At 47.1% G+C, this 25,188-nt stretch overlaps 1 protein-coding gene and 1 long non-coding RNA gene across 2 annotated transcripts in view; one reads left to right on the top strand and one right to left on the bottom strand.

Moving 5' to 3' along the window:
- The window catches only part of LOC129737170 (uncharacterized), a 134,362-nt gene that overhangs the window by 18,326 nt on the left and 90,848 nt on the right, over positions 1–25,188 (bottom strand). The gene's annotated exons all lie outside the window — the stretch shown is intronic.
- On the top strand, positions 18,983–24,868 carry LOC129737169 (uncharacterized). The gene is made up of 3 exons (XM_055724435.1): positions 18,983–19,308; positions 21,606–21,636; positions 22,867–24,868. Exons 1-3 carry the CDS (start codon positions 19,159–19,161, stop codon positions 23,235–23,237), a joined length of 552 nt encoding a protein of 183 aa, XP_055580410.1. The 5' UTR covers positions 18,983–19,158; the 3' UTR covers positions 23,238–24,868.

Here is a 25,188-nt window from a genome sequence, read left to right as displayed (position 1 = left end):
TAGAAATGGATTCAGAAGGTCATACCTTCCCAGCCTTGAAAAAAATGCTGTTATAGAAACTGGTTGCTCATAAGGTGAACATGCAGCAGGAAGCAGGAGATGGTTCTCCAGCTTGAGAGGTCTGTGAATGAAGCTGGAAGGAGAGTAGAGAGAAGAGCCTGGCAGTGCCAGGGGCCACAGGCATCTCAGGGACTCTGCCCTGGAAGGCTGTGGGGATGGACGTCCTGTCAGTGTTCAGGGTCCTGCGGCCAGGACAGTATCTTGGCTTACCAGCACCCTGAGGCCAAGTGCTAATCCATACAGTGTCAGAGCAACAGTATTACAAATTACTACACGTCATACCAAGAGGCTGTAAAATCACATGGGTTTAAATTAGAATCCATAAGACATCAGGAAAGAGCACAGCTCTCTCTTAAGTAAGGAAAGATGCCCAGATAATGATCTGTTGAGGGTCATCTGCATAACTGGTTAATGTGCTTTGCTCAGCAGTGATGCGTATCATATGGCTCACTTCTTGTGCACCTTTTCCTTGGGCCTAAGGCTGTAATACAATACTGTGCTGGGGGAAACATTTTTTTGGCTTTATAATTCTGTAATGTAACTCTGAATGAATGGCTTTTCCTACACCAGCTCTGTCCTTGAGGGACCAGGACTTTGTGGTCACTGGGGCTTCAACAGCATGTGAGAGCAATGTAGTTTTCTTCCTTGTGCTGTTTTATACTCCTTGTCTCAGTCACTAAGACTCAGACTTAGTGAGTTGGACCTTGGGGTCTGAAACTTTTGTTTTTCCCCTTCTCCTCCTGACCATGATCATCAACAGGATGAGTGTGTTATAATACTTCAAATAGATGTTGATGAGCACGTTAAAATACTTCAAAAGCATGTACATTCAGTATCACTCTTGCAGTACTTTTACACTTGCATTTTCTCCAAACCCTGGAAACTACAACAACTAATTAACACAGATTAAGCAGGGACCGCAGTTACGAATATTGTGTCATGAATATTTGAGCGCTTTTGGTACTTAGGATCATCCATCTTAGCTTAGATATTTCTAAGTCTGTTTTGCAATGCTTGAGCACCCTACTCCATCCTCAAACACGCACACAAATATGCCAGACGTATCACCTGTTCCTCACAGCTCCTGTAATACTGACTTCAGCAAATGGCAAGGATTACAAATTCAGGAATGTGGTGGGAAAATGAACCTCAGGCCCAGTCTCCCAGTTTTGTTTGAAACCGACCTGAACCACTCCAGTGGTTTTCCATAGCTTGGAATACCAGACCTGCCATTGGGGGGTTGCAGGAATTACTTTGTTCAAATGATGGAGAGTTTTGCTTGCTTCTGCTCTGGTTGCAGCTAGCCAGCTGACGAATGCAGCATGGGGTAACACAAACAGCCAATGTGCAGAATTCACCCTTGGACAGGAGGTTAAGGCAAGTCTCCATCAAGTGTACAGATCAGTCAGCAGCTGGTGCAACCATGGCCACTTCATAAATACACTGCCTCCAGCCCTTGGCTGGGCTCACGGCTGGATTCAGGTCTCCAGCACCAATTAATCTGTTAATGGCAGAGCAGCGCTTGAGACAGGCAGTTAGAGCTTTAAAAGCCCATATTTGCACCCCTGCTCCTGAGCAGCATGCTGGGAGAGCCATGGTGGTGTATGGGGCACTTGTCGTGCTTCGGGACAGCTTTTGTCCCCTCCCTGCCAGGCCCACTGCTGGCCTGCCCCACATGGCCTCAGCTGGCAATGTCCCCTCCTGCTGAGCTTTGTGACAGTACAGATTTTACCCCCCAAGCACGATTCTGCCTGACAGAGTGACTTCCTACACGACCCATTGCCTGGCTGCACAGGCAGAATCAGATACACCTCCACTGAGTGATGACTCGCACGTTGTTAATGTAACCACTCACCACGGCAGGATGTGTTGGCCTTCTGCTTAACTTAGGCTCTCCCAACAGAGCTGGTTGACTGTGTAGCCCAAGGCTCTTCTGAGTTCCCACCTTGGGCACTCACTGCCACAAACACCAGGCCCCTGACCCCAAGAGGGCAACCTTGCTCCCCCTCTGTGGGTGATGGGGAGGTAGGTGACTACAAAGCCCTGCAGAGGCAATCCAGGCTGCCTTGATCCCATGCCCTCCTCCAGGACTTCTCCTTCTCCTCCCTAGACAGCCCCCAAGATCTCCACTGGCCACATGGGCTTCAGGGTGTCCATCCTTTGTGTGCCAACATCATTGGAGACCAGTGTTCACACCCTAATAATTTGGAGGCCAGTCATCTCCAACCAGCCGGCCATAGGATACTGCAGGCAAAGCCATGCTGAAGCCTTTCCGTTGCTGCCTGGTATGCCGCTGTGGCCCTAAGCCAAGAGGTATGAGTGAAGAGAGGTTAGGATTGGAGTTCTGGTGCCTGTTCCTGGACCTGGTTTTGGTGCTTATCCAAAAAAGGACCCTAAAACAAAAGTCATGAAGGATGTGCCAGCCATAACAACCTTTCAGCTGGAGCTGGAGTTAGGGTCCCTTTGGTTTATTCTTCTCCCTGACCCATCACCTTTGTGTGGTGCCACAAACTCAACAGAAAGGTTGCAGATAGCTGTTATACAGCGATGGCTGAGACCTCATTCTGGGTGCAAGTTTTCTCTCAGACCAAACGATGTCTGCAGGCCAATGTGACTAGCTGAATTCTGGTCTTTGCCTGATTTTTCAAGCTTCCCTGGGGATGGAGGTCTAGGTGATTTCCTGCCTCCACCTGCATTGCAACAGACCTTAAGCAAGGTGAGAAGTAGGCATTTTCTGAGAAAAGGCACACTGAGTCATGTCAGGATGAGAAAGTTAGCTTCCCAGGGAGTTTCAGGCTGAAGAGAGAGGCTCCCAACTACAATACAACCCAATCAGCTCAGGCAGTCATGGCAGATAAAGATGCGTGGGATATCTCTGCATTTATGGGGACTGGATATTGCCTGATATGCTGGCAGGTGGTTAAAAACAGCGAGTGACAGCTCATACCTGTGGGGGAAACATCTGGAACTTTGTAAACAAAATAAGCCCTACATGGATTACTTCACAGCAGGAGTGACGGGGCGTGTTGCAGCCCTGCAAGGCTTCCCTGTCATCACAAGACCTTTCTTGCATCATTCACCCAGGATGCCCTGAAGTCAGAACATTTGCAAACAAAAATACAACCCCTTTCCAGCTGCACCGTCTCTGCCCGCTCCTCCTCTCCTTGCCCTCGCCTTGAAAGAGCACTGCGCCACATGAACTCATCCTGCCAGGTGTTGGGTGGCCAGCAACCTGCCCACTCCTGGGAGCTCATAAATGACACTTCCCTTAGCCAAGAAGAGCAGAAAGAGAGGTTTCTATCCTTTTGCCAGGGGACATTGATGGGGGAGGCTTCCTAAGGAGGTTAAAAATTAAACTGGGTTGCAACAGGTGGCAACTGGTAATGCTGGGCAGAACACCTCATTATGGCTACAAAACTGCCTGAAGTCTTAATTTTTCCACTAGCTGAGTCTCAATTGGCTTTTCTGTTCTGAAAGTAAATAGAAAGGGCACATCAGTAAACAGAGAGGGTCAGCTTTCACTTTCAACCCTCCACGCACCAGTGGGGTGTGAAACATCAGGTAAACTGCACATCAACTGCTGGCTGTATTCCCTCATGTGCTGTGCTTGCAGGAATTGCTGGGAATTTCCCAGCTCCATACCAAAACAAACTCACTCATGCCCGTATTGGGGTAGGGGCATGCAGAAGCCAAGCACGGGCTGCTGTGACTATTGCCACAGGGGAAAAAGGATGATCAACTTGAAAGTCCAACTAATCATCCATTTGATACTCCCAGCGCATAATCTCTATACCCTCTCTTCCACCACAAAACACTGCAATGTAAAACCTAGCAAGTAAGCACCTGCAGGAAAGTAGGGTGTGCTTTCCTGGGGGAGAACTTCAGAAGAAAGCTGTTACTGCTGCTGCCCACCCACCCACACTGGAGCTCGGCAGTGCTAACATCGCCAGAATGCCAGGCTTCAGTCAGATGGCTGTGTCCTGCACAGCAGCTCCCGGCACATCTGGGAAACACACAGTTCAAATGTTTAAATCCCTGCTGGTGTCCTGACATGCTGAGCTGCAGAGCTGAGGAGCAGCTCAGATGGGATGATAAGGGTGAATACAGCAACAGACACGAGAGACAATGGAGGAGGTGGTGGGGAGAGGGCTGGTGTCCTGGGCTGTGAGCAGCGGTTTGAGCATACAGAAGGCGGTGGCACTTGCTGCAGCCTCTCTAGCATCGTGTCTTTGAAAGGTCCGCTCATGGGTTAGATCTTAGAAAAAGTTTTGTGACTGTTCTTAATCTGAGTAAACATACTTCTTTTGGGTGAAAATCTCTTAATTTCTTCTGAAACCACCAGCCTCTTTCCTCCAAATGCAATTCAGCAATTCAATACAATCAGTTGAGGCATTGGACTGAGTCATGTTGACATAATTTGTATTCAAATTAGAGCAGGCACATTCCCACAGGCAGTAACTTTCTGTCAATTCCTTTCAAGTTTAAATGCTTCCATGTTTTGCGTCAAAATAAGGCTTCATTTCAAAACTAACAGCAGTTGTTGCAAAGTTAAACAAATGAAGACTGTATAAGCAAAACAAAACATTTTAGATGGAGATGACTGAACTTCTGATATGTCTGCAAAGAGGAGCAGGGGAAGTTGTTTTTCCTTTTTGATCTTGACAAATTTTCAGTGAACCAGTAAACCAGCTGTTCACACATTTCCAAGGAACCTTCTACTGGTTTTTCAAACAAGCTGCAGGGCCTGTTCAGGACATCTTTCAGGTGTTGGGAAGTTTCACAAGGAATCACAAACCTGGGGACCTTCACAGTGATATTGAATGAAGGAGTTGGAGGGCTGAATTTTTTCTGTGCTTCTGGTCCAGGCTGAGGGTGACTCATATTTTCCTAAACCTTGCTGGAGACAGCAGTAAGAGAAGCTCAGCTCTTGGAAGCCAAAAAGCAAACAAGAGGAGATGACAGGCAGCAGCCCAGCTCAGGGGGGAAGCTGTGGGGCATTGGAAGGCAGCACTGGCCCCTGGCTGAGCCCCAGGCCAACACTTGGCCATTGCTCCCATAGCTTCTTGGCAAACCCAGCATGAAGGGAAAAGGGACTGCCTTGGGTGCACGGTGGGGATCCCCAGCCTGCTTTTCTTCATAGCATTTCCACCCTGCTCGCCTTCCTCTGGACAGAGCTCAGAAACCATCTACTAAATAAACATGGGAAGGAAACTCATATAGAGGAGCTTTTGACACAGAGCCACAGGGTTTCTAGCCGCACGCTGGGTTCGCCAACAGCCAAGTAGACACAGCTCGCAGCAGAAGAGGCTGCTGCAGGTTTCGGGGCAGATCGCTGTGGCTCAGGCACCAGCCAGGTGCGTGTGTATCCTGTCCCCAGGGAGCAGAGGCAGGTCCAGGGACAGGTGCCTGACACATGCCTGCTCAAGCCTGCGGTTCTCTCAGCTTGTGCGTGCATGGGCCACAGCACAGCGTGGCTTCTGTTGCAGCAGGCATTTATGATTTGGCTTGCTCACAACAAACTGCACAGGAGACGCTTTTTGCTTTTCTGAGTGGCGCAATCCTATGAAGTCCGAAAAACACCCTGTGCTGGGATATCCTCAGGAGTGGCATAGAAGTTTGGTAACTCCTTTCTCCAAAGATTTTTTTCCACTCCAACCCTGCCTCCATCCCAGGATCACAGATGGTCAGAGGAGAAAGGGGACACCCTGAGTTACACCACTCTGGGAAGACCAAAGGGAGCCCTGCAGCTGCATGACTCCACAAGGACCCTCAGAGCTGTGAGTGTCAGGAGGGTGAGTTGGGACGGATGCTCACTGTTCCTTACAAAGCAATGTCAGGTAGAGGTCAGCATCTCATTAAATGGACAGAGAGCAGGTTTAAGTGGAAAACAAGGACTTCTAGGTTTCTTTCATGCAATAGGTAAATAACCTGCGGAAGTCATTGCCATGAGAGAAAGCTAAAAGTTAGGACAGGCTCAGAAAGCAGCAGATGCACACACAAGAGATCCATCGCTAACTATTAAACACGAAGAAACAGAATACACCGCAGGCCTGACGTGTAAGGCAGGACACTACACTGGATGGGTCTCTGAGCCCAGTCTGTTTGTCCACCATTAGGCAAGGTTGAATGGAAAGGTAAATACTTCGAAAAGTGGGTCCCCAGAGCTGAGTACCCAAACCACAGCAGTGCCAATCCAGGATGCCTCCACTTGTGTGCCAGTGTACCCTGTGTGAGTCAGCTCATGGTGGTGGGCCAGGGCTGGCTGTCCCTGTGGCAGCACCAGCCACACACTGCCCCGCCAGAGGAAGAAATCTTCTCTTGCACGTGATCAAGGGCAGGGAGCTGTGTAAGGCAGGACATGAGAGGCTGCTTGCCAGCCCTGGCTCCATCATTTCCTAATGCTGGTTTTGCTGGTAAGGTGGCGGGTCTTCAAATGCATGGAGGAAACAAAATCAGTGCTTGATGATGCAATGTGAAGAAACTCAGGAGAGGGAAACTAAAAAACCACCTATACATGAGGCTATGAGAATACAATTAGCACAGACACCCTTCAGCAATGCTATGGGGGGCGGGGGGCAGGGAGAGGCCAGGTCAGGGGCTAGGGTCTTTATCCAACAGCTAGGCTTTGCCCGGTGGGGAGCACCAAAAAAGGCAGGAGCCACCTCTCACAGAGAGCCATTTGCCCCAGGTGGCTCACATGGCATAGCACGCTGCTGGTGCTGAGTTAACTAACAAGCAGCTCAGCACTGCCAAGGTTTTCAGAGCTGGGTGCCTTTTCAGGCTGGCTCAGAACTGACACATGGCTCCAAGTTGGGTGACATGCAACAGCAGGGCCATAGTTTCATTTCACCAGTGAGGGCAGAAGCAAATAGAGGCAGGCTGCCAGATGCTGATGCAATGCAAGATGCTGATTTGTAAGGCTTTCCGAAGGATTAGAAGAAGGAGCATTTCAGTGTCCGGGGGCGGGTGATGCAAGCCTCCCAGTCCTGGGCTGGGGAAGAACCACGCCAATGTTTCACAGCTTTCAGGAGGATTTCTTCTTTCATGTCTCAGCAATCTGGGATCTCTGCCAGATGAGGAGTAGGATGGATGAGTAAACAAACAGCACTTCACTTTCTTAAAGCAATTTGGAAGGAAACTGAAAGAGTTGAATGAAATAACAACTGCTCTTTTTCTTCCCTCTCTCAGCTCCTTGCTACAACATGCTTTGGGTACACCAGTGTGCCCAGGGACGACTACACACGTTCCGTGACATGCCCAAGGGCTCAGTGTTTTCACACGAAAACCAGATCCCATCCTTGTTTAACCCCCCCGCCCCAGCATCGCTAGAAGGGACATTGCTTCATACTTGCTCCATGACAGGAATGTCTGGATTTTGCACAGAGGAGCCAAGTTCTGCTGTCACACAGACAGCATGTGAAAGAGAAGAAAATATAAAATAATACAAAAAGACAGTACAACTCTGTAACTAAAGTAAATCCATCTAAACCAATAACATGACCACCCTGCTAACAGAAATCCCCGCAGCTCAAGTAATGAATATGAGCCAGGATGATATCATAGAACCATAGAACAGTTTGGGTGTGAAGGAATATTTAAAGGTGATGTAGTTCAACCTCCCCACAATGAGCAGAGACATCTTCAATTAGATCAGGTTGCTCAAAGCCCTGTCCAGCTTGACCTTGAATGTTCCCAGGGATGGGGCACCCACAACCAATCTCTCTGGGCAACCTAGTCCAGTGTTTCACCACCTTCGTTGTAAAAAATATATTCCTTATATCTAGTCTGAATCTACCTTCTTTCAGTTTAAAACCATTACCCCTTGTCCTATTGCTACAGGCCCTACTAAAACACCTGTCCCCATCTTTCCTATAAGCCCCCTTTAAGTATTGAAAAGCTGCAACAAAGTCTCCCTGGAGCCTTCTCTTCTCCAGGCTGAACAACCCCAACTCTCTCAGCCTTTCCTGACAGGAGATGTGCTCCAGCCTTCTGATCATCTTTATGGCCCTCCTCTCAACCCACTCCAACAGGTCCACGTCTTTCTTGAACTAAGGAGGCCAGAGCTGGGCACAGTGCTCCAGGTGGGGTCTCAGGAGTACAGAGTAGAGGGGGAGAATCACCTGCCTTGACTCGCTGGCTATGCTGCTTGTGATGCAGCCCTGGATACAGTTGGCCTTCTGGTCTGTGAACACACATTGCTGGCTCATGTCCAGTTTTTCATCCACCAGCACCTCCAGGTCCTTCTCTGCAGGGCTGCCCTCAATCCTTTGATCCCCCAGCCAGTATTGATACTGAAGGTTACCCTGACCAAGGTGCAAGACCTTGCACTTGGCCCTGTTGAACCTCATGAGGTTCTCATAGGCCTAGCTTGAGTCCCACTGGAGCCAAGGTGAATGCTTTCCTGCGCTGAAACCCCACAGCTCATCCAGATTGCTGTGTTATGGGAAGGGCTGGGTACAGGACAAGTGTAGGCTCTCAAGCCAGGACACAAACCCAGGAGTGTTAAGGAAGGGAAGGGTGAAGTTCAAGTGATCTGGACTTCTGAAGGGAGAATTTGAAAAAATGAAACACAATTCAGAAAGAAGAACATGTAAGTTTATACTCTGCCTAAGCAGGAATGATCTGCAATAGAAATGCAAGAAGGAGTAAACAGTTTGGGAGAAACACATCTAGGGACTACAGTGTGCTGGGACCAGGCTGAAGGTGACACTGGAAAAGGATGACACCACGCTGTACGTGAAACTTGAAGACACGTGTAGGAGAGTGTCACAGCACTCTCCAAACTATGAAGCTCCAACAAGGTCTTTCACCATCTCATACCAACACACTCCTCATGCCAGTCCCTCTGCTGCCTTCTCCTAGTCTCTCCTCATCCCAGGCAGAATTCTCTCTCTGCTTCTTCCTCCTCTCTCTTCCTTGGCTGCCCAGCCCCTTAACAGAACCAGCCACAGCTGCACCTTATCTACATCGGCCAACCCCGCCCCCCCAAGCGAGCCCACAGCCGTATGTTATCAATATTAATTAAACCAGCTTCATTCCTCTACAGGAGAGCTGTGTCTAGTCCCAGATATCCCCCTTCCAGAAAGGGCATGAATCAGTCACACGTAATCTGAAGGAAAACTGAGGTATTTGGAGGTGTAGAAAAAAAAACATCTTCTAAGAGTCCTGTTGTCCTCTAGGCTTCAGGTCTGTAAAGAGCTGATGCAAAGAGAAAGGAATAACCCGTTCTCTGTGCCCATGCTGGATATGTAAGGCCACTGGATTAATCTTGAAGCTCATGGGAGACTAAGGGGAAACTCCACATTTTTAAGGAGAGCGGAGCCCTAGAACAGAGGGCCTCTCTGGGGTCTTTAAGAGCAGTTTAGATAAATTTCTTTTAGGTACCATGCAAGTACCAGTACCCCTGCCATGGGGTGAGGTGAGGGGACAGAGGACATCCCTGGGGCATGTGATGCTTACAGCTGAAGGAGACAACAAGCACCAGCTTTCCGGGACAGTTTTACTGAGACTTTGAAAATCTTCTCACTCATATGCACAAGAATTGAGTCAAACAGACTTTCCAAGGCAAGTGCAGAACCACTGTGATTTTCTAGATAAACCAGGACCACTTGTACTCACTGGGTAAGGGGACTGCAACCATGGGACCAAGTTCTCTACCTGACCTCTTTACAAGACCTTGTGCCATAACTAGAACATTTTAACCCTGTCCCATTCACACTATTTCTGATGATGCTCACACCCTCATGCTACAGGTCCCCCAGCTTTCGCAGCAAGAGGAAGCAGAGCAGACAACGAGGTTACACTGCCTTTTCCAACCCAAGTGACAACAGCTGAGGAATCGGGAATGACTAGCCTTTTGGACTAGACAAAACACCATTTTTACTACAGGGTTTCAGCCAGAGAAGCTATCTCCCTGTCTGGAGTCCCCTGCTCATGTTTTGGTTTGCGTGCAGGGCCTGGGCAAGAGGAATGGGTGGTCTCTGTGATGGAGACTCTCATTCCCTTCACAAGTAGTCTTTGCAACATGAGACTCAAACTGTTACCCCTGCAGCCCTCCTCGAAGAGCACTGACAACTTGGATGGCCCTGATACCCTTAGCTCTGAGCAAGCACTTCCAATGGCTTGAAGCGGGTCTCCCTACAAGGCATATCACCAAGCTTGGACCTGCATCCCTGGCTCAAAGGGCAACCCTTACCCGTCTCTAACCACTGGCACAGGCTGAGAACACGTTAAAAGATAACTTATGTTGCTCTATGCTTTCTCTGTGTTTTACTCTTTTTCATTAGGCTGATGAAGACACTCAAGCCTTGTTGCAAAACAGTAGTATCCAAACCACATGGTGCTGCCACTGACTTTGTGCTGCTTCCTTCAGTGACATTTCTTCCTGTTACAGTTTCTGGTAGTTTGCAAACTGGCTGTTTTAACAGTTAGTGTTTACAGACATTACCACTGAAGGAAACAGAAGAGTTAATTAGAGAACAGAGAGAAGAAAGTGGCTAAATATTACTCCACCATCAGATTGTGCCTGACGCGTACATCTTCATAGGAAAGAACCAGGAGAACAAAGTGGGCATAAAACAAGGCAATTGCTTTTCTTTCTTCATACTGAATGGAAACTGGTCAGAGTTATAGGTTCCTCCTCTTCCTCAAACACATCTTTGATTTTGCTGCTAGGGGGTATTTTTGGATGTTGCCCACTCCAAGTTAGCACACCTCTCTCACCACAGGCTGCTGAAGGGAAAATAAGTATGGGGGGAGAGAGACAGCTCCCAGGCAAAGCTGGCATCATTTCATGGGCTCAGCCTAGGACAGACTTACCTGAGCCCCCTCATAGTCAGATTTATAGCAAAGTCCCTTCAAAAACTCCCATTTTGGCTCCTGCACTGCTGCTGCCACTGCTGTGCTCGGTGGGAGGTGGAGCAGGGAGAAACAGACTAAAGCTGGCTGGGGAAGGAAAGATGACAGCACAATGCTGTCACTCTGTAGGGAGGCTTTACAGACTAAAGGCTGATGGTAAAAGCATCACAGCTAGAGGGTATCCAATGTGTCACAACATGCAATGAATAATTTCATCACACAACAGGAAAAAAAGTGGTTCTAATCTCACATGGGAAAAAAAAAATCCAGAGAAGACACTATAGTCAAGATCTTCTAGAGTTCCTCAGATTACTCTTCTTTTACTTTTTTTAGTTTTTTTCAGGGATATCAGAAGCAAGCCTAATTTTCAGATAAGTTTCCAAGTTGTCAATCACTAATTTTTAACTACACTATTCAAAAACATGCACAGAGCAGCCAAGAATCAAACAAGGAAGCCCAAGAAGCCTCTTGCACAGAAATCCAGTTGACTGTGTACCTGTGTATGATGTGATTCTGGAGTAATTCATATTGTACCACAGGAATCCAGAAATTTTTGAAGGATTTTCCTAAATAAACTGGTGAAAAGCCCCAGGGTTCTAAAATACTTATTCAGCTCTGAAATATTTCAGGTCCAGGGCAGCCAAGCATAGCTTGCTGCTTTTCAGCTCCAGACCAGCAAACATGTTTAACTACACTTCAGCTCTCAAGCAGGATCTGCAAGGATCACAAGTAGCACTCCTGGAAATCTCTTCTCAAATGGTGCAAGAGGAGAGTCAGCTTTCAGCATTTAAGTGACATTTATGGGTTGCTGTGAGGGGAGCAAACTGAAGGAGCAAGTAGGAAACCCAGAGATGTCCTAGGACACTTTCTTGGTTTAAACCTAGAGGGAAACTGGTAAGGATGTTTGAGACAAGACAGGATCCTCTCAAGCATCTCTCTCTTTTACCTTTGGACTTGGAGGGAATTAAAAGAAACCCTAGTGCCAGTGGTCATGGAGGAGTCTCAGTGATGAATGAAGATGATTCTGCAGAGAGCCTGGCCCAGTGGCTCAGACACAGATGACCTGGGAGGGACAGACCTAGTCTTCACAGTAGTCATTGCACTAGTGGGAGCAATCTGGTCTCCTGTGGAGAGGAGGTGCAGGGCTGCTACTGCAGTTTGCTGTGGGTGACACCGCTGTATCTCAGGGACCCTACACAGTGCAGAATGAAGCAGGTACAAAGCAAGGCTTGCTTCTCCCCTCTGTTCAGAGGGGTAAAGCCTACAGCAGCACGGAGGAGGCAGAACTTGCACTCCTGCTGCTTGTCCTGAATGTATTACTCCAGAAAACCTTTCTTCTTGGTTTTGCTGAATGTTCACTTCTACCTAGAAGAGTAAACACAGCAGCCTGGACACACTGCCCAAAGTGAGTGTGTGACCTGGCAAGACGCAGCACACTGAGTAACATTTTGGCATAAGTGGGAGGAACTGTCGCAGTACAAACACTCCCCAAGGAAACAAAATGCTGGTGTGCATCAGAGAGAACACTTCGCTGCACCAGCACAAGTGCTGGCAACCAGCACACCCTGGCAAGCTGATCTGTCTGCGTATGTAATAGAGAACATGGAATTTCCCACCACTTAGTGAAATCCCTGCTGGGAAACACAGTGGTATGGAAGCATCTATGCCTCACATGAATTCATCACTGTAACTGTGTCAGCTGCATCAGAAGAGAGTGGTTACCTTCAGTGGAACACCATTGGCAGAGCTGGCATTTACGATACTAAAATACTCACAGCGGAAAACCCAAAATGCAAAAACATTTGGAATGGAAAGCAAAGGAAAGTTGGCACCAGGAAAGGAAGAGGAGGGTAAAGGGTATGTCATCTTTGGTGTTTACATATGTCAACACCATCCTATGCATTGCTGGTTAAGGGAGACCAAGAGGAAGTACACATTAACTCTGAGATGCAGATGGAAAACAAAGAATGCTACTGGGAGAAATGATGAGCAGAGGGTTGAGCTGAGTACTGTCCTCTTTTACCGGCTGGCCCACCTGACACTCGCACCTGCCACCAGTTAAAAGAAGTGATGTACAGAGAGAAAACACAGGGGACAGGTGAACTGTTTGAAGCTGGGAGAGCTGCAACAGCTTGTTCCCACCTACAAATAAATGCACTTTGTCAAAGGGCAGCATAATACTCTTCCCTCTCCCTTGTCCACCATCCACATATGATGCACCTTGCAAATTTTGTGATATAATCAACTGCCAGCAGGTAGAAGGCAGGTCAGACAGGGCATGCCCACCTTGCTTATGCTGCAGCAGGGGGACCCTTGGCTTGATGCAAACACACCACTGTCCCCTTCCCCTGCATTCGCAGGAGCTTGCCATGAACACAGGATGACTTTGTCATCTTGCAGTCAACACACAGCCTGAACTGACAGCCAGCCTCTGCCTTAGCCCTTCTCACACCCAGCAACACAGTGAGGAGGTGAGCTCGGTGTGGCTGGGGAGCCAGAGCAAACCCTGGGCCACCCCTGCTGCTGGTGGGGAGGGGCCTCCAGCCCTCAATCTGCCTTGGCTCCGTGGGAAGATGCAGGAGTAGTGCTGCTATTGTGCATCAGAAGAAATGCTCTGATCTCAGATCAAAAGCTCTGAACAGGAATAAGGAATCACAGGTTTTAGAAAACCAGAAGCAAAAACATCCACTGTGCAATGGAACATTTGAAACGCAAAACATCTGTCCGTGGCAGTTGTGAAAGCCTGCTGTGGACGTCAGGTGGGAAATGAACTCAGAGGAGGGCATGCTCCTGGCCTGCAGCTGCCTCCAGCCGCCTTCTGGGAGCTGCTGGCTTTGCTGGATTAAGGCTCCAGTCAAGGGTCACAACATCAACTACACAGGGACCAGTTTCTGTCTAAGGTCCCCTTTGTTACACAACCATTTTTTCACCCACCCTTGAAATCAGTCACTATTCGGATCATACCGCTCACTAACCTCGTGGCCAGCATCCAAATGAAACATAGCGAATAGAAACGGAGGGCAAACAGTGCACGAGACTCAAGCCTTTAACACCGAGAGTGCTTTGCTGAAGGAAAAACATAGATAGGTATGTCACGAACTTGGCACAGCCTGCAGCGCTCAGCTGAAGCACAGGCTTCTCTCCAAGAGCTGTGCTCTGGGGGAAAGCCCACGTGCCTGGGCTCCCTCCCAGGCCCCAGGGGGATCCCCCTGTGCTGTGGGCAGCTGCACTGCATGGGCATGACAGTCCTTCCTGCAGGGCTCAGCCCAGCTGTCAATCTTGGAACTGTTGCTGCTTTGCTGACAGCATAAGGCAAACCCAGAGGAATCTCTCCCCCCCAAAAAAAAAAAAACCCAAAAACAACCCCAAACAAACCCAAACAGCCACTCAGTTTGAGAGAAATGAGGACAGCAGCAACAGCCAGACAAACGGTACAACAGATAGATCTGAAATGCAAATGAATCGGTCCTTTTTCTCTGCTACTGCAAACTGGGGTTGAAACTCTACTAGGGCTTTTCTGTGCTTCTTAAGCCTCCCTCATATCCTTGGAAAGCTGTGGCAACTGGAAACTTGCCAACTGGAACCCACAAACACACAAAGTAAAGCTCCAAAGTAAAGATGAAGCAACCTTTGCTGTCACTGAAAACAAGCTGGTCAGGACTTGGAAAACTTACTCTAGGGTTAAAGCAGACTTGGTACTTGTATTGGATGGTGTTCATTTGATGATGAAAAATGCACAGGCTTCTGTGACTGCTGAGGCTTTGAAAAGCAGCTCCCCAGGGGTCTGGTGTCTGAGCAAGAGTGGCTGAGACAAACACACTAATGAGGGTCGTGACATAGCATCCAGCGGGCTAACGGAATTATGTGTCCAGCAGACTATGGAAATACCTGAATATGTGGATGGTAAATCTGTGAGATCCAGTCCGTGCCTGATCTGTGAAAATAGTACAAGTCCCAGAGGCCAAGCTTAGGCAGAGGAAATGAGGTTAGGACTGCACAACAGCTGAGCACATTGAAATCCCATTCTGCTTTAATCATCTTAACTGATATTTCATATTTAAAAATTGGCAGATGCCTGCATCCGTGCACTCCAACACAATGGAAATTCAAAGGCTAGAGATAAACTGTGTATTTTGAGTTGTGGCATTGCTACTGTGAAGTCTGTCAAATATTTGTCTTTTAAAGAAACGAGGGAAGGGAAGTGAGGGAGAAAAGGCATGCAAGAATTGTACCCTACTTCATTTCTCTAATTTGTTTACACCCTAATTTGTTTCCATCCCTTTCTAACAGGTTGTTAGGAGAGAGAAAAGAAACAAAAGGAAGAACAAGACCAGCGTACAGTGGGTGCCCTGTCAATAAGAACATTCATTGCAAAATCATGTTCCAAGAGTTGAGGCTGCTTTTGAGAAATGCCAAGAAATGAGGAAGAAAATGAGCCCAAGTGTGGCAGCAATCACATCCTCTGCTCTGCTGGGCTTAGCCTGAGTCTGGTTTTTTAAAGGTGGCAAGGTTAAACACTGACTAAACAAAAACTGCTGGGGTCTGTAGGGACAATACAGCTGAGATGCAGCTATAAATATTCTTGCAAATAAAAAAAAAGCCTTAGTTCAAACAACACTTTTGCTGCTCCCAAGCCTGGCTGGGACTTGTGGGAACTGTAGAACGAAATGCTGCCACTTGCCGACTCCTGCCAGGGCCCCTCCAGCCCTGCACAGGGCTCGGGGCATTGCTGGGATCCCAGTAGAGCGCTGCAGTGCCCTGGCTCTCTCCCCGCCATGCATCAAGTAGTATATCTACAGGTAGCATGATGGAAAGCCAGATGTACTGTCCTTGGCCACAGTCTTTCAGTGCTGTCACATAACAGCGAGTCACACAAGGTACTGCATCCATGTTTAACATAATATAATAGGATATTATTAATGTAAAATTAATATAATATGAGATGGACTCTACCTCTGTTAAGTGAAATGCCTGCTCAATGTCTGGAAGTATCCAACTCCAGCCAACTAATTGATCCTATATTATCCCTCACCTGTATGATCCTTTCCATTTTAACCCCGTATTCATTGAAGTGGCAGATTTTGGGTACCGGCACTGGCATTTTCTGCCCCTGAGCTGTACTTGTGGTAGCAATGATAATTTTTTGTTTGAACAAGAAAAAGTGGTTGCTTTGCAGGTTAAAAAAAAAAAAAGTCACTGATACTGCTGTTGGTAGATCTTCTCTTCTTGTGATATTTTCTTGGTTTGATGTTGTTTGTTTGTTTTTTAATATACTTCTTTTTAGACCCTTTCCTGGCTCTGCACCGTATGGGATGTCACAGGAAGTCTCATTTGCATGCTTTAAAATGAAGATTGCTTTGGTCCTTTTTTGTGGTCAAAGCCAGGAGTTTAACAGGTGGTGAGCTTAGCGTCTGGAGCTCTGGGGTTGAAGCTGCAGACCAATGCTGTTTTGGGGTCAAAAGGGAGCTTCTAAATCAGCCTGGGAGAATATCCAGGGAGAAGCAAGTGCTCTGTCCATAAACAGTCCCTGTTTGCAGCTGACAGTGTGTATTTGCATAGTGGTCTTGCTGCATTTCAGGATGACTGCAGGGTTTGGTCCCGCTCTGAGGAACAGCTGGATTGTTGGGGGCTCTTGCACATACGGCTTAAATGAACCAATTATTTAAGGGAGAGAGGAAAGGGACTGGTGTAGGGATAGTTATTTACTCTTTTCTTGTGTTGCTCCAGGGGAAGGTACATGTCATAGAAGTTAATAAGTCGCTCCACAGGCTGAATCCTTAACTGCTTTTTTCAGGAAGGAGTTTGTGGAAAGTACCCTGTCTCCTTGATATTAGTCATGTAGAGTCACTACTAAGGCAGGCAGAAAACCTGTATGGGCTGGAGGGACCACAGGAGAGTCACACTGAGGCTGCATGGGGCAATTTTTCCCCATGGTTTACTCTGAACCTGCTCCAAAGTGTGTCCTGAAGGGCAAAAAGCCCTGCTAAGGGCCAGCCCAGAGCAGGTATCTCACTGCTGCCTCCATCACTGCCCTCTCATGTTTGGCTCACTCAGAGTAACTCCTTCCTGTCTTTCCTCTGAGAAGTTCCAGGTTTGACTGCAAAAATCCAAGAGAGTGGTGGGTGGCTTTGGGATGGTGATGGCGTGTCCTCCCATGCTGGCAGCAGCATGGCTAGGAGCTTCCCCAGCAGCTCAGCGGTTTCCTGCAGGCAGCACAAGCAGGTCTCCCTCTGTCTCACCCTGAATTAAATGCATGGTAAGGACCCACTATACTGCTAAGTGAGAATTCAAAAGATGGAACAGAGTACTAACACAACAGTTCAGGCTTTTTAGTTTTGTTCTTGTGCCCCTTCCAAATTTCTGTTTCCATTGTACCCCTCTGCAACACACAGAGATTTAATTTTGGTTCTGTGCAGCTTCTTCTGCAGGTTGGGAAGAGGATTAGGAAGAGAAGCAGCAAGACTAAGATGTATAAAGGACACTTTCCATGCATCCCATCCCCAGCAAGAGAGTGCAGAAGAGCTGGCAGAGATGTTTAAGTGACATCTTTGTATGTCAGAATTTCTTTTTTAAATAAACACCAGCAAATAACAGTTTTTCATATTGAAAGAAAAATCAAAAGAATGTGCAGAATGTAAGAAGAGAAACTACTTTCAAGGTTGACAGTTAGTTGTATTACTTTTAGGTGTTGTTCAGTTTTCCTTTGTTTATCACTTCTCAAGCCTACTTGCTTTTGCTTTTTTTTTTTGCCTCCTCCACACAACTTCTAACTCACAACTTCGTTCCCTGTCGTGGTTAACCCTGGCTGGTGATCAAGTGCCATGCAGCTGCTTGCTCACTCCCCTGTACCCCAGAGGGGTAGAGAGGAGAATCAGAAAGGAATGTAAAACTGAAGGGTTGAGAGAAGAACACAATTTAATAATTGAAATAAAATAAAAACAAAATAAAAACAACAATAATAATAACAATAACAGTTATAATGAAAAAGAGGGAAAGGGGGAGAGGAATGAAATCCAAAGGGAAGGGAGAAAACTAGCGACACACAATACAACTGCTCACCCGCCCCTGGCTGATGCCCAGCGAGTCCCCCAGCAACAATCAGCAGCCCTCGCCAACCCTACCCCAAGTCTCTATATCAAGCACAGTGTCCCATGGTATGGAATATCCCTTTGACCAGTTCAGGTCAGCTGTCCTGGCTGTGTCCCCTCCTGTTTTCTTGTGACGCTCCATCCCTCTCGCTGGCGAAGCCTGAAAAACTAGTAAGTCCTTGACTTAATATAATACTTACCTAGCAACAACTGAAAACGTCAGGGTGTTATCAACATTGTTGTCACATCAGAGCCAAAACACAGCACTGCATTAGCTGCTAAGAAGAAAATTCACTCTATTCCAGCCAAAACCAGGATATTCCCACAAAAAAGTAGGTAAGAAAAAATAAAAAGGACAAAAAATTATTTTAGGAAGATTTTAAAAGTCAGCCAGTTCATTTCAAACTGCAAATTGAAAGTAATTTGCAAAATCCCAACTCTTTCCTAATCTCCCTTCTTCTCCTTGAATGGCATCAGTGTGGAAGTCAAGGTTGGTGGTTGCGTGCAACTGTTCCCATTTGCCGCTAAGGCTATTCTTGTGGCTCCGCAGTGGTGCTCACTTGCAGTTATATTTTCACGTGTGTGTAGTTTCACTTTTACTGCATGAAACATGCCCTCAGGGAACTCAAAAAATGCTCTTCCATCATCGGTCCTCATACTCATGCTGTCAAAATGAGAAACAGATTTAATCTGGTGCCAACTTCTCAGCCATAAAAAAATGGTACCTCCAGAGATGGAAGCAGATTGTGCACAGCCATCAGGGGATGCCTTGTGCTTGGCACCTCATCCCTTCACTTCAAATTTACTGGAGATTTTGTAAACCTGACTCCTTGCATGAAAGTCCAAAGTGCTTTTTGGAGCCCTTGCAGCGTATTGCCAGAGTTTCATTTCGGTCATTCTGGGCCAGGAGCCAAATGAAAGTTCTCTGCCTCATTTTCATGAGGAAACGCTAACTCATCGCCTCTTAGCTTGGGCTAGTGATGAAATGCACTGTGGCTCCTCCTCTTGGCTTTATTAGCACAGGGAGATCTCCAGCATATAATCGTGTCCATGCTCCACTGTGGCAATAAGGACCTCGGGAATTCCGGCAGTGCCTTTCTCAACTGTGGTGCTGTTTGCATCTTCATCTCTAGCTGTCTCAAGGATAAGCATCATGGATGCACCAAACTTGCTGGAGAAAGGGAATATTCCACAGAACAGGAAATTCCCATGTTCTCAAGTGGCTTTTTATGCTTCAATATTTGTTTTGATTATGATTTCAGCCCTGGTTTCTGTAGTCCTCTGTTTGTTCCATCATAAGCAGGTAAGGACAAAGCGAAATTCCTAACTCTGGAGTATACAACATGTATTATTCCTAATAATTAACACTGCTGTGTTGATGCTATTAACTAACTGCAACCTAGCCATTCTTTCTCTTTTGGAGGCAGCTAACGCTTTTACTTTCCAAGATTTCAGCTGATGACATTTCCGTCAATTCCTTGGGTAAATGTCTTCAGCATTTTTCTTTCATTTCCATAATTTAAAAAAAAATAATAACCAAAGTTGATTTCTCTTTGTTGCCTCTCCTGCATCCATGATGTGTGCTTTTCTAATGTTATATCAACTGATGATGCTCTGTAAAGACAGAGGAGGCTGAGGAGTCCTGATATTTCACCAGGCATGAATCCTTTTCATTTTTGGTTTTAACAAGTGCTAATTAATATAATCTAGACCAAACAGCGGTTACTGAGTCGTCTTCTGTGTTTCATTAGCTGATTCCAGTGGGCTTTTTCTGTCTGTATGCATGGTAATAAATAGAAATACAGGGGCAAGCCAAGTGATTACTTTGCTGAAGGCCAGGTTTTTATTTTCTGGTTTCCAAACTGTGAATCAGTCTCTCGGAGAATCCAAGTGCTTGTTTGGGATGTTGGTTTACATATTGCTGTGATGTAGCTCCTTCCAGTTCCAGTTCTGAGGAGGAAGAGGACAAGGAAAAAGTCCCCTTCCATTAGGAAAATTAGGCTTGTTCTCACCGTCTGCCAGCCTCTTGTGGCATACTGACACTAGGAATCCCTCTGAGGACTGATCCTACAAGGCACTGATTGTTTTTGTGAAATATGAAAACTGCTAAATTCCCACAAGAGGAGCCTGCTGTACACTTTACAGCACTATCATTTAGCAGACAATATTAAAAAAAATCTTTTAAAATTGCTTTGGTACTTTTAGGCCCACTCCCACAGCCTTTCTTATCTATTTAGGAGCTGCGATGCAGCAGGTCTGTGACCTGTGGTCAAAACTCCATCCCTTTATTGGCAATGAGCATACAGATGCATGCACCTTTTCACACATATTCCACTCCCCCCCCTCTTTTTTCCATATTGCAGAAAGTTGCTTTAGTAAGTGAAAGAACTGCCTTTAGTCATGCTGATTCATATTAATTGGGGAAAGCAAGACTGGGTAATGAAAGCTTCTCCCTGCAAGGGAGCTGACAACATCCCCAGCACTCAGGACAGCAACTTCCTAGGGAACGGATGAGGTTGTGCTTCAATAGCGATTTTAAGCACTTCAGAGCTTGCATCCATCAAGATTTCAGACAGAACTGGGTCCCTGTGTCTGTAAGTTGATCCCAAGTCTGCTTTTTATGGGCTCTGGCCAGAGAGAGAACATAGCTGCTGTGTAGAAAGAGCACGACCTCCCTAAGCAAACACTGAGCCATGAGTCAGAGGAATAGAACGAAACCTCTTACCACTGACAGTTCACCACCTGGGCACCCACAGAGCCGCCTCCTTCCCTTGGCTGGAAGGGCACTGGAAAGCTGTTCTGACTGCTGGATCAGAAAGCACCATGCCTGTTGCCCTGACGTAAGCATGGTGTAGTGGTTAAAGAGAAATAGGCTTAAGAGTCGGAAGCTGTCCCCCCCGTTGTGCTTATCAGGTGTGACCTTGAGGGCATCCCTTCAGCCCTCCATGTTACCTTCTTCCTCCTTGTACAGGGGCTACAAAGCCCAAGAGCAACTCCAAAGAAGAGGCAGCTGCTGTCAGCATGCCTTTGCTGCTCTCAGAACAGAAAGTGCCACAGAAAAGCAGCATCTGTGAGCACTGCAGTGCAGAGTTACTACGCAGCTCTGCCACGCATCAAATCAGCACTAAATGGTGTCAAACCGTGATGCACAGAAGTAAAGGTTCATGGTTTTAATGAGGGTGAATTAGCACAATGTTGTGCAGCTCCCCAAGTGTATGCACTGGTCGAGCCCTTGTCCACAGAGACATCATTTGCCACAGTCTGTGAGAGCCGAGTCCAGGGATGAAATGGAAATCCTGTCACCCAGGAGGAACGTAGGGCACTGCTGCTGGTTGTCTTTTTTATTTCGGGAAAATACCACCAAAATGGATATGAAAAATGCTGATGTATTTTAATCATTTCAAACTTTGTTGGAAAACAACTGCTTTTTCGTAACAGATTATTACTTGTATTTGTTTGTAATGATGGATAAAAAGGTTATTTCCCTTCCTGGGAGAATGCTTTTGTGCTCTCATAATGATAATGTTCCTCTGTTGAGGTCATTGATAGATGGAAAAGCTGCAGCAGAAAACACTGACCAAGCACTGCTTCTTTTCACAGGCACAAGAGTTGTGCTGGGCACACGGATCTTGTAAGTATGATGTTAGACCCACTTTCTGGTTTTGTCAGACTTGTGCTGTGACAAGATGACTGTCTCACAGCCCTCATGCCTGGTTATAGCTGCCCCAAAGGCAGGTATGAGCTCTGACTGCAGAAATACAGAGCCCATAGGGCACTGTGGCCATGGCAAACAGAGCTCCCCAGCTCAGCACCCAGAGCTGCCAGCCAGCAACTGTCTCTTTCTGACAGGATCAGCCATGTGCACCTCTGAAAATGGCCACTAAAATCAGCGTCACAAGGGTCAGATTTATTCCTGCCAAGTGTTGGTCATAAGTTCCCTAAGCTCAACCTAGGGCAGTCCTAAAGTAACACCCCATACACCAGCTCAGAACTTCAGAGAGATTTAATTAAAATAAATGAAAAACTTCTGTGGGCGTAAATCTTCAGCTAATGACTGCTGACTGTGCAAGACCCTAACCAGCCAGGCACCCCCCTGGCAGATGCAGTGGCTGAAGGCACTGACCAGTGCCATGGTGTGAGCTGTGTGTCCCTGTTATATGATGTTGGACCCATTCTGCATCCAGCCCCCACCACACCACATGCTGCAGATACACATGCCCTCACGGCATGCAAAGTCTGGGTATTATTGTTCAATAATAACAACAACAATGCGTTGCCGGCTCTTTACCCAGTTTGTCGGTGTGTGCAGTGAGGGGTATGACAGCTGCCACCCATCATTAGCTTTAACGCTGAGAGCATGTGTTCATCCAGTACAGTGAAACCTGGGAAGACCCTGCAGGCTCAGCTGTCATGGACTATAGCCACAGCAGCCAGTGAGCAGAAGATTACCATAACCACCCACATTATCCTCAGATCTGGCTGAAGTTCTGCCTATGAATTAGTTCTTATCAGAGAGAAGCTTGGACCCAAAGCTCAGCCTTGAAGGTTTCCCATCTCCAGGGTGCTTTTGGTAGCTAACCTGTCCTGGTGGGGAGCCCCTCCAAGCCACCTGTGGCCATGGGGGTCCCTCACAGCCTCTCCTGACAGATTGACCCCCTTTCCTAGCAGTTCTGAGGAGTCAGTAAATTCAGAAAGTTCAATAATAACAACAACAATAAATAACAATAATAACAAAAAAGTCAGGAAGGGAGTGGGGAGTGAGATGTACCAATGGGAAACAGTAACAAAACATGGTCATGTATGAACAAGGTTGTCCTCAAATGTAATTAATCACCAAACCCATTTTGTCTGTTTTCCTCAGTAAAAGAACCTCCTACACCAAATTTCACAGGTCCAATGGGCTGGGAGTGGCACTTGGAGCACTGTGATGGATTTGTGCAGAAGGACCATGACGAGTACCTCATAATCAAGCAGAGTGGCAACTACTTCATCTACTCTCAGGTCCACCGCAAACAAGACCTGAAAGACTCTTTTACACTGATGCTGTACAAAGAACCAAACATCCTCCTCAACAAGGCTGTGGGACCAAATATGGGAGATGAAAAGGGCACGGTAAATTTTGGGAGACCCTTTTCCCTGCAGAAGGGAGATAAGCTGTACTGTAAGGGAAATTTTTATCTTGACTATATTCTGGCAGGGAATCAGACTTATTGGGGCCTGTATAAAATATAGCAGGCTTCTGCTCCGAGTCAGCTCCTCCCTTATTCTCTCCAGAAAACCTTAGGGCATGGATAAGGAGTCTGCAATTTCTCTTTGTATGAAATTCAACTTGCTGGAGTACTGGTATCCTGCAGTGACAGGGTAAGGTGTAAAACAAAATGAATAGCAAACTTTGGTAATAATGGATGGCACCTAATCATCATGAAGTACGAGAGAAAGGTGCTTCTGGGAGGAGAAGTTCTTGATACATTACAGGGCTGACTCTGAGATCCTGGAAAAACAAGTCACTATATTCAGTCTGTTCTGAGCTGCGAAGGAGTTCTGCAGTGTGTTACATTTCAGACCTGAGTACCTGTCAGTACCCTGGGTCCCTTCTAACGAGAGGTGCTATGTAAAGCTAAGGTATTCTATATCTTTCCTGCACAACCTGCCCATGAGCAATGTGTCCTGAGCAGAGGGATGAAATAGTTCAGAAACATCAGTCTGATGGAAGGAAAACTTCTCAGCCCCATCAACATCCACAGCCTTGCTGCTAGCAAGGGCAACACCACATAGAAGCCTCCCCAGGAAAGCTCCATCTTCATGGGTAGTTCAGAGCACATGGACCTTTCTAGTGAAGCACAAGCAGTGCTGCGCCTCTGTGAATTCATGTCAGCTCCCTGCCACAGCCCAGACACACACACCTCTGTGAGCTTGCAGATCCAGCCAATGCAGCTGCTTCGTATCCAGCTGCCATAAAGGATGCATTGCCGCTGGCTGAGTAGCACAGAAATGCAATGAACATTGCCGTATGTAAGTAGGGACTGCAGAGAAGAGATAGTGATAGGAAGATGCATACGAGCAGAGTGGGTGCGGAGTGGAGGACAGAGAGTGGAGAGCTAGAGAACTGTCCCCAGCATTTTTTACTTTGCTGTGTAGCGGGTGTTGCAAGCAGCGCAGGGCAGAGCAGACACAGTCCTGACATGAAATGGGGAAGGGCTGAGCACCCCTCCTTAATCACCTCCACCCCACAGGCACAGCTTTGCTGTCCAGCACAAAGCACAAGCCGTGCCAGTGCTGCAGTAGAGCTAGCAGGGGAGCAGCACACCCTTCATCTTCTTGGGGAACCAGCAGATATTGATAACGCTGCTCCCTTCAAGGACTTGGCTATCTGCTGTGCTTCCTGGGATGAACATCGAATCACCTGCAGACCACAGGAAGGTCTCAAGGCTTCAGCAAAGGCAAAGTGCTCTTGGAAAAGCAGGCTGCTGTGGCTGCAAGGCAGCCCAGCTGCCCCATGACGTGGCTCCTCTCCCTTGTCTGGGCAGGCTCTCACAGGGAGAGAGCTTTCCTGTGCTTTGCTTTCCTGCCACCCAGACCTTCATGGGTGAAAACTCCTGTACCATTCCTCAGAGCGTATCACAGCCTTGTGGATGGATTTTCATGGGAAAGCAAAGTCACTGAGAAGCTGGCTGGAAATAAATAATGATCTGAGGTGGGTTGGGGCAGTTAGGGGTGTTATTTGCTTTTATAATTTTATATTCTATCCATTATAGCCCTAAAGAACATACAGTCAACTTTCACACAGATGTCTGCAGTCTTGTGTTTTGTTTCCTACAAGCTGTTACCAATTAAAATGTTACTCTTGTTCTTTGCTATGTTGATTTCCCTTAGTTTAAAATAAAATAAACCAAAAAATCTTACAAACCACAAGCGTATCTCACCTCTTTGATATGGACTGAGAAGCTGCCTGACACATTTCTCTACCCTTCATCTACTTTCACTAAACTGCCTCTTGTGCTCTGAGAGGTTGGCAATATCAGCATGGAGTAAGATTAGTTTGAGCCACACAATCCCGATCTTGGTCCTGTTCTCAGCACACAGGGGAGCTGCATGCAGCCCAGTCCCATGGGGATGGGGAGAAGGGCAGATGTCTGTACTCAGGGCACCCTGCACACCAAAGCACATTAAGCCTTGACACAGG

Source organism: Falco cherrug, chromosome 12, assembly GCF_023634085.1.
Source record: "Falco cherrug isolate bFalChe1 chromosome 12, bFalChe1.pri, whole genome shotgun sequence".
Lineage (NCBI taxonomy): Eukaryota > Metazoa > Chordata > Aves > Falconiformes > Falconidae > Falco > Falco cherrug.
This window is presented reverse-complemented; position numbering and strand designations above follow the sequence as displayed.